Source organism: Delphinus delphis, chromosome 12 (assembly GCF_949987515.2).
Source record: "Delphinus delphis chromosome 12, mDelDel1.2, whole genome shotgun sequence".
Taxonomy (NCBI): Eukaryota; Metazoa; Chordata; class Mammalia; order Artiodactyla; family Delphinidae; genus Delphinus; species Delphinus delphis.
In genome coordinates this window covers 34,243,868-34,259,899 of record NC_082694.2, presented here as the reverse complement: position 1 = coordinate 34,259,899, position 16,032 = coordinate 34,243,868, and the positions used below count along the sequence as shown (strand labels likewise).

Here is a 16,032-nt window from a genome sequence, read left to right as displayed (position 1 = left end):
TTATGGTTTTATACTGTTTTACCTTTGCAGTTGAAGTGTATTCTGTTTGTTTCTTAGAAAAAGGTCGGGGATTTCCATTTTGTTTTATTGTTACTATAAATACATAGATTTCAGTAATATTTTGCAGGGCGCGCACATCCTGAAGTTTCTAAGACTTCATTAAGAAGTTATGCTGTTTTTGCAGGGATTTTCCATGGTGTTCAGTTGTAAAAAAAAAAAATGCTGAATGGATGAAAAATGAGTAAACTGTGTGTTTTTTTCTTCTTTCTTATTCATCATTGCTATTTGTCCTCTGTGTGAAGGCAACTAATTTGCTGTTGTTCCCCTGAGGGGAATTCAAGTCAAAAAGTCATATTGAATTACTAGAAAAAGATATTCCTATCTCAAAAGAACAAAGTGCAATGATTTAAGAAAAAAAAGGTGGAAAATTTATCTGATTTTTGGTGTATGTTTTATCTGTCCATGGTACTCTACTTGTACGAACACTTTGATAAACTAAATCTGAAGTAAACTATAAATATGATTATTGATTGACTCCAACTGACAATCTTACTTTCCATGAATTTAGAAAGCCCAGTTTCTTCCTTTAATCCCATCAACTGCACATTAAAATTTTAACAAAAAATTTTTTGTGTATTCTGTAAAAATCCAGCAGATATTTTCATTCTGGGTCTCGGTTATTTAATATATTTCTTTCCGTAGTTTTCACACACTTACATGCATGATTTGAGCTGACAATGAAGATAGAAGCTTCACAGAATGCATGATTTATGGGAAAGTTATTCCCAATGTATTTCAACAGGCTGGCAATCCTCCCCGAGTTGCAAACACCCAAATTATGAACGACCTACACACACAGACACACACACAGACACACACACACACACACGTCCAACTTGGATTTCTTAACTCCTGTCCTCCATGCTTTACATCTACAGGACTCATTTACTGTCATCACAGTTTCTGTGAGAAACCGTGCGGTGTTCAGAAGCATGTGACTTCCCAAATAGAAGCAGGGGATTGGGGTGGGAAGGGGATAGCAGGATGTAATCATCAGTTAGGAAAGTGACACTGGGCTTTTTTGAAAGATTGGCATCCACTGATCAAAATACACAAGCTACGTATTTTTAGACACTTTATTTCTCTTCCTGAAATTCTGCCATTAAAGATTCATTTACATGAACAAATCTTTTTAAAATGCCAGTACTTCTGGGAAGGTGAGGGAGGCATCAGTTATGCATTTCCTAGTCCGAACTAATTCTTTCAGGTTGCTTGCTACCTAAACTCTGGCTCAGGTCAAGTAGACTTAAAGGCTGGTTATTGGGATTGGCGGGAGATGATGATGATGAGTGTTAATTCATAGCAGGAATAGAATCGGTCCAGGTGACGTGACCGTAATTGGGAGGCCAAGTGCCTCTACAAGGCATTGGGATACTTGGAAAGTCCAGGAAAGGAAAGCTACGTAGCAGAGGAGAGATACAGAAAAAGAGGTACTAAAGGCAATCATATATATTTTAATATTTTCCTAGGCCGACTCTATGCACAGAAATATGAGAAGGAACTCATCTTCCTCCTTATTTTTGCACTTTCTGACTTCCTGAATCCAGGGCTCACATGTCAGTTAGAACTCCATTCACTTAATGCATTACTTTGGCTTTTGATAAACAAGAATTGGAAACTATCACCATTCATAACAGACTTCTATGTGAAAATTTGTTCTAATGTCCAAGAGACCTGCTTACAAATTAACTTCAGAATATAATTGGTGCCTAAATTGGGATCTACCTGAATAGACTCATTGCTCGTCCGTTGTCCCTCATTCTCCAATCTTGGTTTGGAAAGTAGGGATTTGCTAGGTGGAACTAAAAGAGACACTGGAGGATGAGGCTTTATGTGGTAAAATTTATATAATATCAGGGCATGCAATGGAAAGGACACTGGGGACCCCACGGAAATACACTTAGAGGTCACAACTCTTAGAAACCTAGGGATGAGCACCCAAATCCTGACTATGGCCCCCAAGGCCCTGTGTGGTCTTGCTTCTCTTACCTCTCCAGTTTCCTCTTGTCCCTGCTTTCCCAGGTCCCAGTACTGTGGTTGTCTCATGCTTCCCCCAGACAGGCGGGGCCTTTGTACATGTGATTCCAATGGCCTGCAATACTTTCCCTGCCCTCTGCCCTTTTAGACTGTCCACTATACCTAATTGACTTTTCTCTACCCTTCAGACTTCTGCTCCAGATCACTCCCGCCTCAGTCGATGTCCTTTGTTCCACACACTCAAAGATTTATGTTTCTTTCTGATGGAGTACAGTTGCACAATTATTGCTGTGACTATTTTGTTTAACGTCTATGCCCTCTAACTGGAAAGCACATAGAAAGAGGGACTCTTTCTGGTTTGGTTCACCATTTGTGTCTCTAGGGGGTCGGCATTCGTGTTTGGGACATAGTAAGAATTAAGTACATTTTTGTTAAATGAATGAATGAATGAATGAATGATAGGAGTGACAGGTTGTACAAAAGGTGGTTACATATCCAGAGCTCACTTTTATTTTTATTTTAGAATTACTGTTTTTTTGGGGGGGGGTTATTTATTGATTTATTTATTTTTGGCTGCATTAGGTTTTCATTGCTGCATGCGGGCTTTCTTTAGTTGCGTCGAGCGGGGGCTACTCTTTGTTGCAGTGTGCGGGTTCTCATTGCGGTGGCTTCTCATTGCGGTGGCTTCTCTTGTTGCGGGGCACGGGCTCTAGACACGCGGGTTTCAGTAGTTGTGGCACGTGGGCTCAGTAGTTGTGGCACGCGGGCTCTAGAGCGCAGGCTCAGTAGTTGTGGTACACGGGCTTAGTTGCTCCGCAGCATGTGGGATCTTCCCGTACCAGGGCTCGAACCTGTGTCCCCTGCATTGGCAGGTGGATTCTTAACCACTGCGCCACCAGGGAAGCCCCAGAGCTCCCTTTTAAGTGCTATATTTACTCTTTAGGAAAGGGGGCAGTAGGTTCATAGAGAGAGCTCCTGCCTGCAGGCTCTGATTCTCCATCTCTTCCCTGGGGTTTCTGTGATGTCAGGAGTCCACTAAAGGGCAGAGTGAGGCTGTGAGCTCATTCCACAGTGGTTAGCTATTGACAGATATCTGTCACTGTTTAACAAGCCTAAATTCAACTAGAAAGGAAAAGCCTCATAGCGAATCTCTGTGAAGCCAACCTTTGGAAGCGTAGCTAGACATTTCTTTTATAAGTGCCAAGAATATGTTTATTTAAAGCTTGCCCTTCTTAATCTTCTCCCCTGCTCACCTTAGCTCCATCTTTTTGATCCGTGCCATTGGTATATCTGTCCCATTGGTTATTTGTGAAGCCCCTTCTAGGACTTAGCACTGCCAGGGCAGGTACCAACAACACCTCATCTTGGTTTCCAAAGGAACTACCTCAAAATTTTCAGGAAAGACATGGTGATAAAATAAAATATATGAGAGTGTGCTTACCTTTGATCAACTGAAAATCCCTTTGAACTGAAAACAAGGAAACCTTCAACACCTCAGGATGAGAAGAGATACAAAACGGAGGCTGAGCTAACAGAACCCTAATTAAAGTTAAATGTAGAAGTTAACCATTGGATTTAGACTATTACATATGTCTGTTGGCCTCAGATTTGAAGATATAGAAAGTTTACTCTGTTTATTTTGAAAATGTTTAATAAGACTTATGAGGTTGTATTATGTTTTCATTTATCTTGCAAAAACCTTTCTAATGTTTCCTGGGATTCTGTGACATGTCAATCTGTAACAGTATCAGATATTAATGTCCTCAGATAACCTGTTGCTGAAGAATTGCTGAGACAGGTGTGGAGGAATGCTGTGGGAAAGACTGACACAATGACTTGGCAAAACCAAGGCAAAACCACAGTTCTAGAGTTTTGTGTTTGTACCATTTCTATAAAGTCTGAGTCTGGAGTCTGAGCTCAGGGTCAAATTGTCTGCTTAGAGACAGTTGAGATTCTTTACTGGGGTGAAACTGAGAGGTGTGTCAAGGGTGCGGGGAGTGGTATAATTAATTCATTGAGGGGAAAATGCAGAAGGAGACAAATAACTTTTGCTTTATTTTTTAAAAGGTGAACTCAGGAAAAATGGAGAAACAGCAAGAAATTTTAGTTAGGTAAATAGATTTAAGTTGTAATTGCAGGGAGTAGGGGTGTATTTCTAAAGGGTTATGGTAAACATTATAAAGAAGTCTGATACTTTAACTCTTCGTCCATCTCTTGTCCAAGATGAGCTTAAAAATTCTAAGGAAACTTCCCAGCTTTGGAGAATGCTTTTTTTTTTTTTTTTTTTTTTTTTGCGGTACGCGGGCCTCTCACTGCTGTGGCCTCTCCCGTTGCGGAGCACAGGCTCCGGACGCGCAGGCTCAGCGGCCATGGCTCACGGGCCCAGCCGCTCGGCGGCATGTGGGATCTTCCCGGACCGGGGCACGAACCCGTGTCCCCTGCATCGGCAGGCGGACTCTCAACCACTGCGCCACCAGGGAAGCCCGAGAATGCATTTTAAAAAGTGTTTTCTTACGTTTCATTGAATTTCATTGGTGACTATTTTTCAAGAGTTTCATTTAGGTGTGTATCAAAAAGAATTGTAACAGCGGGAAATTGAAACTACGGTTTTCTCCATACAGTGAAAAAAAGATGCATTCACACATTCACTGAATAAGCAATTGACAAGTCTGTACCCTGTACACAGGGGTAACCCTGGGGTTAGAGAATCTTAGTGAGGAGTATGACCAGGTCCCTGTTTTCCCAATATTCTATAATCAAGTTGAGGGGACATACACGGAAATGAACAGTGCTAGTAGAGTATGAAGTGTGTTTGGGTGGAGGAATGTCAGGAGAAGAAAAATCACCCCGGACTGGGGAGGATTACTAAAGAGAGTTAGAGTCCAGCAAAAACTCCTTATAGGATGGGCTTCCCTGGTGGCGCAGTGGTTGAGAGTCCGCCTGCCAATGCAGGGGACACGGGTTCGTGCCCCAGTGCGGGAAGATCCCACATGCCGCGGAGCGGCTGGGCCCGTGAGCCATGGCCGCTGAGCCTGCGCGTCCGGAGCCTGTGCTCTGCAACGGGAGAGGCCACAACAGTGAGAGGCCCGCGTACCGCCAAAAAAAACTCCTTATAGGAGATGGCAGTTGAACCGAACCTCATAGGTCACAGAGGAGTTTGCCAGGGAAACGGACTAGCACAGGGGAACACAAAGAGGTGTGAGAGATCTGTGTGTGCAGTGAGATCCCGAGAACGTCAGGTGGGCTCAGGACTGGGGTGGGGGGCAGGGCGTCGAGTGCGGTGCCCCCGGGGACCAGCAGAAGACGGGCTGCAAACAAACACACCCCGGAGAGAGATCACAAAAGGCCTTCTACGCCAGGCTAAAAAGTGTGACCTTTATCCTGAAGGCAAAGGGCAGCTGCAGAAGGATTTTAAGTGCCAGGTTTATACGATCAGATATGTGTTTTAGAAAAATCATTCTGGCAGCTATTACACATTCTAAATGAAGACAAAACACCTCCTTAAAGCCTCTGAAGTATTCTAGCCGGTTCCTGAGAAAGGCTTGTTATAATTCTCACCATTTATCCTCTTAACATAACACAGAAACATTATCCCCTCTGACTTCTGGCTAAGTAGACACAGCCAGGATCTGGAGAAGTGGGTTTGGGGTAGTTTTTACATTTTTCCTAGCAACCTGGCACACCCAGATAGCTCGACTACAAAGGAAACCCGACCTCCCCATACCGAGGGGATGTTTGCACCAGGGGCCCCTAGAAAGGCGGGAATGTTCTACACACCATTTAAGGGACGAAAGGCCATATTCTCTCACGGAGAAGTGCTATGTGAGAAAACAGACAAGAGAAAAACAGAAACCCTTAATATTGGATGAAAATGTAGCCGCCTCATAACATGAGCTGTACAGTCCTCGGAGGGCTGTGCACTGACCATTGAAACAGCTTTCAAGGCACAACAGAATCGACTCAGTATCGAAAGATACGGTTATAACTGGCCTTGATTTTTGAGTCTAGGTACATTTTGGGAAAAAGACTCTATTTCTAAACACTCGAAGAGGAGAAAAGTAAAGGTTAAGGAGAGAACGTGGCCCGAAACCATGGAGTCTCGCTACCAAATTGTCAATGAAATGATCTTGAAGCAGGGTGTTTTCCAGCTTGGTTTCTAGCAAAACAGGAGGGTCCACAACCTTACATGTTCTTTTGCCCTGGCAGTTGAAAGTTCATCTCCCTAATTAGGAGTTTTGCCTCTGTGGCATAAAGAACCCTCTGATGGACAGCCCATTTTATTTCTACCTGCTGGCCCACTGCCACCAGAAGTGCCCAGCCCTTGTGATGTAAATGTCAGGCGCTTTTGGGGGTTTTGTTTTTGCCTCCCTCAGAAAAGGTTTTGGGGACCGGTGGTCCTGAAGGGAGAGAGGGAGTTAGGAGGGAGAGAAAAATGGGAGTCAGACGTTGACCTGCCGGGAAGGAGCCCCCGCTGACACGGTCAGTCTGACCCATTGAATGGACTGAATACGATAAATGCCGCTTTATCCTGCCTTGAAAGGCACGAGATAGCGCAGTCTAAATGCCTGGGCATGCTTAAATAGGCGACCAGGGATGTTTGAGTTGAGCATGTTTGAAATCTGAGCTCTCTGACAGCCTGGGAGCTGTCACAGGTCACCTGCCTTGCTCCGCTGGGACGGGCCCAGGTCTCACAAGAAATTGTCCATAGACGAATTGTAGTACAAATTCCTTTCTTTGTTGGTTGGCCTCTTTCACTAGACCATGGCCTATAAAATTTTGTAAAAACAATTCTTAAATATTATTTGAAAGGGCAAATGGCCCACGCTGAAAGGTTTGACAGTTTGACATATAGTGCATGGTTTCGAGAGCTCGCAACCTGAAAAGTGTGGCCAGGATTCTCCCCCTGCTTGTTAGAAGCCTGGTGTTTTTTAAACAGTGTTTTGTGGCTGCCCAGAGTTCCTCTGCTCCCAGCCATCTGACAGGCCAGGAGTCTGCTTCAATGATCTGAAATCCTTTTAGACTCATTTGTGAGAGAGCAGAAAAATAGCTGGCACCTTTGAATCCAGTGTCCAAAGAGCACAGAAACAGGTAGTGCCAATTAAGGAGCCAGTTGGACGATCAGATCAAAGCAGATCACTTTAGAGTCTTCTGATAGCGCCAGAGCCAGTGCCCAGAGAGAGAAGGGAGCCCGGAGTGGCACTTCAGTGAGGGGACGAGGGGGAATTTGAGTGGCCCAGTCTCATCAGAGCCAGGGAAGTCGCAGGGAAGTAGCTTTCTGCATTAGAATGTGGCCCGTGTGCGGCTCAGCGCCCGTTGGCTGCCTCTGCATAGCCAAAGGCCATTTTCAGGAGCCTCTGGCCCCTCAGTCACTGGCCTGCTAGTTAATTGCCACACGGACTTCATGACACATGGGCAGATAATATGACATTTTCGGTTTCTGTCACTAGCAAACGCCGCAACGTTGCTTGCACTAGTTGCTAAGAAGCTGTCAGAACGCATTAGCAATTGGCTAAAGTCGCCCTATGGCATTTCCTCATAGCATCAGCAAAACGAGCATAAATCACCCACTGGAGCCTACTGCTATCCTAATGAGGCTGTAAGCTTGTTTATGGACTAGCATCATTTTTATGATTATTTCCACCTTTTCAGTTTGCCTTCATTTGGTGGCAGGAGAAGTCAGCTCCAGGAATGAAGTCACTGCTGACATTTTACAAATGTGGCTCAGAGCTGCTGCCTGCTGCCGTGTGGTCAGCCGGCGGTCCTCCAAGTTTGTTTAGTGATCTTAAAAATAAAAAGGAAATAAATCCTCCAGAGACCGCAGAGAGGTGACTGTATCAAATTGCAGAGTGGATGGAAATGTGCAAGGTACAATTGACCATTGAGACTTTCCTCTGAGGTGGAGACGTTTCGAGATCAATTTTCCATTTTAGAAAGTGGAAGAGGTTAAACAATTTATTAAAATCTATGAAAGTGTTTGCTTTGAGAATCGTCTGTTTTATTATGCTCTCCTCCTTCCCCATCCTCTCCATTTCCCTAACTTGTGTCGGGAAGGAGCAGGGTTTATTGTTTTAGGCTTTTCTGAACATGCACCAGTATTTACACTGGATTGAAAGCATTTGCTTCCAATGAAAATCTTGTCTTAGATTACAACCCAGCAGTGTAATTTCCCTCCCAGATGGGAGTAAAGTAGCTGTATTTGCCTAAAAACAGTAGGAAGAACAAACTGAGCATTAAGCCAAGGCTGTTTTTGGCTTGAGCTAATGATGTAATAGAAACCTTTTATTCGGGAGAGGTCACTGCCAGGGACTGAAGGGGGGTGATCTGGCTCTTGCTTGAAAGGTTTCTCCATTGTATCTACATAAGTCTTCACTTAAACAATTCTGTTCCTAATGCTTCTGCTTTCATATGGCAGAGATAAACAGGAAAGGTTCTGGCGAGTGTTACACGTGGAATGCAGAAAGCCTTCCTCTCCTAATGCAGTATATAATTCAGGTGCCCTCAAGGCACGCTTTCAGGAATTCTTTTGCCTGAGGTAATGGGAAGCTAAGGCTGCTTTAAGGCCTTGATTATCTATTGATGCACAAAGCTGGAAAAAAGTCATCTCCGTTGGATTATAGTAGATATTTCCATAAATTATCAATGAATTCTCTTCAAGGCAGGCACGAGGCATTGCCTGCTAAATTAATCTGAAGGGGTTTTGAGATGGAGAGAAAGGCTATTTTTTTTCTTTTTTTAAGGTTGAAAACAATCATGGGCGAGGTGGTGAAAAACTGTGTCCTTAGGTCAGAAGCTTTTTAATCAGTGATCAAGTAATATGTTTCTTTTCCTTGGTTACCTTTTGCATATTGAAAGTGGATTAGCCCACTGAAAATTTAAATGCTTTTGAGTTCGTTTTTTTCCCTCATGTTTTTTTAATGAATTGTTATTTTATATGGTGAATTGCTTCTCTGAATAAAAAGCCTCTTTAAATATTGGACTTTCTAAGAATTTATTAGGCAAATCCAAGGAGACTCCTTATAAAACACTTGGGTAGGGCTTCCCTGGTGGCGCAGTGGTTGAGAGTCCGCCTGCCGATGCAGGGGACACGGGTTCGTGCCCCGGGCCGGGAAGATCCCACATGCCGCGGAGCGGCTGGGCCCGTGAGCCAGGGCCGCTGAGCCTGCACGTCCGGAGCCTGTGCTCCGCAAAGGGAGGGGCCCAAACAGTGAGAGGCCCGCGTACCGCAAAAAAAAACACAAGAAAACAAAAAAAAAAACCACTTGGGTATGCAAATCAAAGGTGCGGTGCGGTGGAAGGAGCCCTGGTTTAGGGATGTGGGTGTCTCGTCCTGCCTGGACCAACCCCTTGAGCAAATCATCCAGCAGGATCACAAGTACTTTCTTCATTGATACAGTGAGGGCTTGGGAATTGTGGGTCTTTATGATCTTTTTCACTGAGAACACAGCTATGATTCCATGGACCTTTCACAGAATATACGATTTTTGTCAACAAAACATCGAATACAATGAAATTATGGATTTTAATTTGATAAAAATTCAACAGAAAAGTTCTGCAAAAGTTTTGTGTGTGTGGCATATGCTGTCATCCTAGCAGAAATGTCGAAATCAGTCTGTCTCTCACCCAACAAAGTTTTTAAACTTCAACTCAGTACAAGTCAAGGTAATTCAGGGGGCAGTTTTCCTTTGGGGGGAGGGGTGGCGGGAGGAGTTTCTTGAGGGAACTCTGTTAAGAACAACTGATTAATGACAACCTAACTACTTTCGATTCGACTGAAATAACTGAAATCAAAATAGAGAATTCTTCAATATCCTGTGATAAACCATAATAGAAAAGAACATGAAAAAGAATATACATGTGTACATATATAACTGAGTCACTTTGTTGTACAGCAGAAATTAACACAACATTGTAAATCAACTATCAATAAAATTTTTTTAAAAACAGAGAATTCTTTTTTTGTGTAGGATATTTAGGTAAAAGAAGCAAGGAATACAGAAATTCATGACGCGATCCAAAGGAGTCTGAGGCTAGTTCCCATGTGCAGTCTTACCAGAGTTCTCTGGGCCATGTGCACGGGTCTCCCAGTAAACCCAGGGAGTGTGCTAGCTCATTGTTAAGCCTCGCCACTCGAACTCTTCTTTCTGGGCCCAGATCGACCTGTGCCTTTTTAAAAGCCAGTAGTTTCCACTGAGAGAGCTGGGGTACCAGTTTGACAAAAGCTAAGCTACTTTTTAGGGTAGTATGTTTAGTCCACTCTTGTTTTCCCTTTCAACATTTGTGCCTAAACGCCAAGTGTTTACTTTCCATTTGTACCTTATGACTTGTTTTGGACAGTGTGATTATATGAACTGAAATTTCACTTTTTTTTTTTTCTTATTCAATATGCCATTTTAAAAGGAATACTACGTTCTTTATCTTATTGTGTCACAGAGCCAAAAAATTATCTAGAAGAAACAACTTAAATGTTATAACAAAAATCAATGGAAAAGTAGTATCCAGTGTATAGGAATGTGTAAGCAGGTGACTTTTTGGTGAGAAAAATTTAAATCTAGAAGAAATTTTTCAGAAACTGCCTGGATTATTAGGGGAATACAGTCCCAACTGACTATTCATTTAACATCCCTCTATTTGATTTAAATAGTCATTGTTTTCTAATTAAAAATCGATTTCAAGAGTTTTTCCCTTACTAAACTTTATGCTCTCTTTCTATGACAAGAAAAATTATATTCTATTTGAAGCATTCGTATGTCAGACTGCTTATATGATGGGTTACCTACATTTCCATGGCCTACTTTAGTCTTAAGATAGATCACTTATGGAAATAGTTGATGTCTTAAATGCATCTTCTCACAAGTTGACATCAATGACTTTATGTGGGATTTGAATACCCAGGCATGGACAGCACCTCTGCTCATGGTTTCCACCATATTTAACTCCCCAGTAGGAGTTATACTTAACATGTCTCCACTATCCACATCTGAATAATTACCATGGCAACAAAGCTACTAAAGAGATTGGATACTCCCCTCCATTCCCTTTGACCTTTTCCAATGTTCTTTGGAAGAAGTTCCTTAGACCTGACTACTTTTGAGCCTAGACCTTGTTCTTTCTCTTAAAAAAAAAAGAAAGAAAGAAAGAAAGAAAAGAGTACCAAATAAACTATTAATCATTGATATTGCTCTTTTGGTTTTGTTTATATCCAAAGGCATTCTATTTGAATAAAGCATGTTAAGGTAGCATCAGTCAAAATTTGATTCACTATGTTTGCAGGTGATGGCTTGGACAACAGTGTAGCTTCCCCCAGCACAGGTGACGATGATGATCCAGATAAGGACAAAAAGCGTCACAAAAAGCGTGGCATCTTTCCCAAAGTAGCCACAAATATCATGAGGGCGTGGCTGTTCCAGCATCTAACAGTAAGTGGATTCTAAATGACATATGTAAACTAAATATGGACAATGAACCAGTTTTGATAGAAAAAAGGGGGGAAAAATGATCCCTCTGGACTTGGAATATTTCATAAGTCACTGTGTGCCCACAGTTCTTACAGAGGTGTTAGCACTTGTTTCCGAGATCCATACCCCAAATTAGGAGTTTTATTTGAAGTTTGCTATTGCGATTTTGCTCACTTTTGTAAGTTATAAGGTTTAGGAGTTCATGTGCACTTGTGACTTTAAGTATGTATGTTAATGATGTTGTTTTTCTCAGTGTGACTCTTCAAGTACCTAGAACCAGGTCCCACTAAGAACAAAGTCAGACAAACCCCAGAGAGAAGGACTTAATTTCTTCCAATGCTTTAGTGGACCTTTATGGCGAATGGTCTGCAAAAATTTAAATCTTGTTGCAATGGCAGGTTGCTCACATAATTTGCTCTTAAGTGGTTTGAATGTACTGGCTGCCATTACAAAACGTTCATCTGAGTCAGAGCTGCGCAGTGAAAGTTGTCCCTGTATTTAGAACTGTAAAGGAAAACAGCAATATAGAGTCAGCTCTTCCTGTGTAGTCCCTTGTGACTTCTCAAGCCCAGTAACAGTTTATATTGTCTGTGTGAGTATTGCTGTTTTCACTGCAGGAATTCTCCTGGAGATGTGAGAAACTGGAGATTTGGGGCTTTATGCCACCGAGGGATTTGTTTTGTTTGGTTATTGTTCTGAATGGATTTCATGTTCAAAATATTTATAATCATAATATTTTGGTGGATATTTTTGGAAGTGCATACTGATTTAATGACATCTAAGGAAGAAGATGAAATGAAGATTTATGGGTAAAATAATATATTAAAAATCAACAAAATTGTTGACCAGGGGTACTTCCAATATTAGGGACAAAGGACAAATTTAGACAGGTCGTAGCATAGACTAGCCTAAAATGAATGAATGTTAAAAATCTTGTTTTTTTAAAGAAATGTTAGGAGCAAACCTTTTATGTTACTATTTTTAGCATAGTTTGCTTTTCTTAAACTCATTTGATCTCCTTCAGTATCAAAGTTAATTCTGCATTGTCACTAATGTGTCCAGACCTGTTGACCCTCACATCCTCACCCACTTTCAAAGCCATGTTCCTCAGTGACTTATATTGATACAGGGAGACAAACAGAGGATGTGGGAGACCAAGCTGGTTCAGCTCCTCTGGACAGAGGCTGTGCCTCCAATAATACTCGAGGCTATAAATTAATCCAGATTTTCCAGCACCCCTAAATAAAATAAAAACCGAGAGCGGCAGAACTAACTAAAAAATAGTTTCTTTCCTTTTCTTCTTCCCACCACGATTCCAAACAGTAGCTGGATTATGCTGATAGTTTTGGAATCAGCTTTAGGGGTGGTTAATACTGGTAGTTAGTTAAAGATGTAGGCGGTTCAGCTGATTTTAACATCATGTTAGGTTGACCTGAAACCTGATTCGGGTGCCATTACTTGCCTGACACTTGTTGCATTTATGTGGATAGTTTGAGATCTGCCTTGTGCAAGTTTGCTGCTGAGGATTATTGACCACCGCTGACTGAGAGGGGAAGGACTAGGGTCTAGAGGGCATAGCATGAAAAATAAATAGTACGGGGGCTTCCCTGGTGGCGCAGTGGTTGAGTGTCCGCCTGCCGATGCAGGGGACGCGGGTTCGTGCCCCTGTCCGGGAAGATCCCACATGCCGCGGAGCGGCTGGGCCCGTGAGCCAGGGCCGCTGGGCCTGCGCGTCCGGAGCCTGTGCTCCGCAACGGGAGAGGCCACAGCAGTGAGCGGCCCGCGTACCGCAATAAATAAATAAATAAATAGATAGATAGATAGATAGATAGTACGGCATTTAAAGTCAGCGGGAGATAAGAAGTGACAATTGGGCAAAAGTGCTGATGCAGCCGTGCTGGTATTTCGTCACTGGAGCCAACCAGCTAACCTGATCTAACCTGAGGATGAGCGGGGGGAGGGGACAAAATCAGGTTGACCCTAAGTCACAACCAAACTCTATTTCCTAAACTAACAGAAAAAAAAGAGATAGACTTCGTCAGCCTCCATTTCAGTCTGCAAAGGAGTTTTGGCTTCGCTCGAAGCTGAGGTGCCCCTGAGTAAAATATAATCAAATATTAGTTCAGACAGAATCAGGAGAGAAGAAGCAAGTTCTTTTATTCATCCACCTTATTTCCTGGTTTTCTAGGTCGTACCCTAGTGAAGAACCTTGCCAAGAGCTCTATTATTTTCTTAAAAAAAAAAAAAAAGAACAACAACAACAAAATGCTTTTTAACAGCCAGCATGACTTTACCTGCATTGCAGTGCTTTTTGTGGTCCATAGATTATTGGGGCAGTTGCAACAGAAATTATTCATGAACTGTCTGATTTTTTGAGGTCCGGCTAATTTCCTTCAGTTTGAGGGTCGGTGCTGGCCTGTACCACTACCCTGAGGGGGAAACCATTTGTCCATGTCTCCCTGGCATTCTAAGAATGCTCATAGACGTTGTCTCCTGGTTTCCATTGGGTATTTCCACCCTCCTTCCCCACTCCGCTGCCATCTGCTCATACAAAAATATTGATAATGATAACGGTCTCTAAAAAGCAGAAGCTCTCATAATATCATCTAAAAAGCAAAGTGAGGAGATATATTTAAATTTTCTCCCCCTTTCCTTCTTCCAATGAAAAAGATTCCCTTCTGTCCCTCTTCTCCAATTGCAAGAGTAGATAGATTTCCAGTTCCAAGGAACAGCCTTCTCCTTGTCTCATTATACTTCTTGAAAGAATGCATAAACTGTTTAGGTAATACTTATAGTCAAGAGCTGATTATAATAAATACTATGAGAAAACGTATAAAGAGAGTTTTATTATTATTTGTCCAAATGTAAGTAACTACTGTTATCTCAGTATTAATTCTTTAGTAAATTTATTTCAAATTCTGAGAGGTCTTTAGGGATGCACAATTCATTTGGAAGACTGTGTACAAATTTTAGATGATCACATTCTTGCTATATGATTAATGCAACTTATCCAGGAGATCCTTTATGAAATCTTGCTAAATATAAAAGGGCAACTGAAACTCTGGCTAATTAAAACAATAGCAATCACAATTTATTAGCAAACTGTAAAAAAACTAATTTTTTAAATGCCAAAGGTATATTATAAAACCTCATACACCTTTTGGAAAGCAAATTGCTATCTTTTTTTTCTTTTTCAAATAAATGGGTCAATCTTTTCATTGAGTTTATTCAGTTAAAAAAGCTGCCTTTGAAAGGGCTTTCAGCATTTGTTTGTTAGAGGAGTAGAATAGGCCCTGAATAAAAAAACCTTTCTGGATTTGCACCCCAGCTGCATAAGAAAAATGTGCCTTTCTGTAGTTGGTCACAGGTAGATTTAATCAGTAGCACATTTTACTACTCCAAAGAGAGAACTAAAGCTTCATTTTTGGACTCACAGTCTCTAGCAAGCTAAACTGGACATACTTGTATATAATAAAAACAATAAAAGAGAAAGGAAACAGGTTTTAAACTTTGGTGATTATGGGGTAAAAGGAAATTTCAGTGATGTGAATTTCCACCTTAGACTTAGTTGAACCTTTGCCAGTTTTGATAGCTAGAGAAGTTCTCCTGAAAGAAACTATTCCCTGGAATTGAAAAGAATGACTGACATTATTTAGATAATGAGAGAGAATTCGAAAGAAAATAAAAGGACGTATTAATAGAAATGCTCGCATTTGCCTGAAGACAAATTACTGCAAACAATTAGAAAGTACTTAATATTTGGGTGTGAGTCACTATATAGTCATGATCAGTTCAGGGGCATATGCCACATCAAGATTTTGTTTCCTTCCTAAGGGCATTATTCCAGCTGTAAATATAACCTGCTATGTCATAATGTTTAAGCTGGATGTCTTTGCATATTACTGGTTATTTTGCTACATAGCGTTACAGAGATATCTGCCTAAGGGCTAGTAAAAATGAAGAGAAGGAATAAATACAATGTTTAAGGTAAAGAATCAGGGGTCTTTTTTCTTTTTGTTTTCCTACCCTAACATATTGCAATTGTAAATATAATCTAAATAGAAAAGGGGTTGATATGGTTCTTATTGAAAATATGCAGTGACATATTTTCCTGCATGGAGCTTGTGTACTCTAGGAATCCTGAAAAGTTAGGGAGAGTTGAGGTTGTTAAAATGCATACCTGCAAATTCAGGTGAAGACACCATTCAAGGTGTGACTCATTCGGCATTGACCAGTAGGAGAGGTGATCCTGAAGGTGAATTGACTTTCATTCACATTCTCTTGGATTCCTCTTCCTTTCACTGACCTTGAGGACCCACTGGGTACTATAGAGACAAACTTTGTTTCTAGGTTATATACACATTTTGCTATTTGATTTTGTTTTCTTTATTTCGACTTCTAGCCTGGAAAATACTTTTTTTTTTTCTGTTGCGAAATTTATGTCTCAATTTCTGATTTAGAAGACTCTCCTCTCAATGCGGATAAAGCCAAAGTGAGGGGTTGTAGAATCTTCCAGGTTGAGAATGGCGTTGCCATAGAA

At 41.5% G+C, this 16,032-nt stretch overlaps 1 protein-coding gene across 2 annotated transcripts in view; it reads left to right on the top strand.

Moving 5' to 3' along the window:
- MEIS1 (Meis homeobox 1) overlaps positions 1–16,032 on the top strand; it is a 135,934-nt gene that overhangs the window by 64,562 nt on the left and 55,340 nt on the right. For both annotated transcript variants that reach the window (XM_060026476.1, XM_060026477.1), the window contains exon 8: positions 11,308–11,453. In XM_060026476.1, the coding sequence (XP_059882459.1) occupies positions 11,308–11,453 (146 nt within the window). The remainder of the gene's footprint in view (positions 1–11,307; positions 11,454–16,032) is intronic.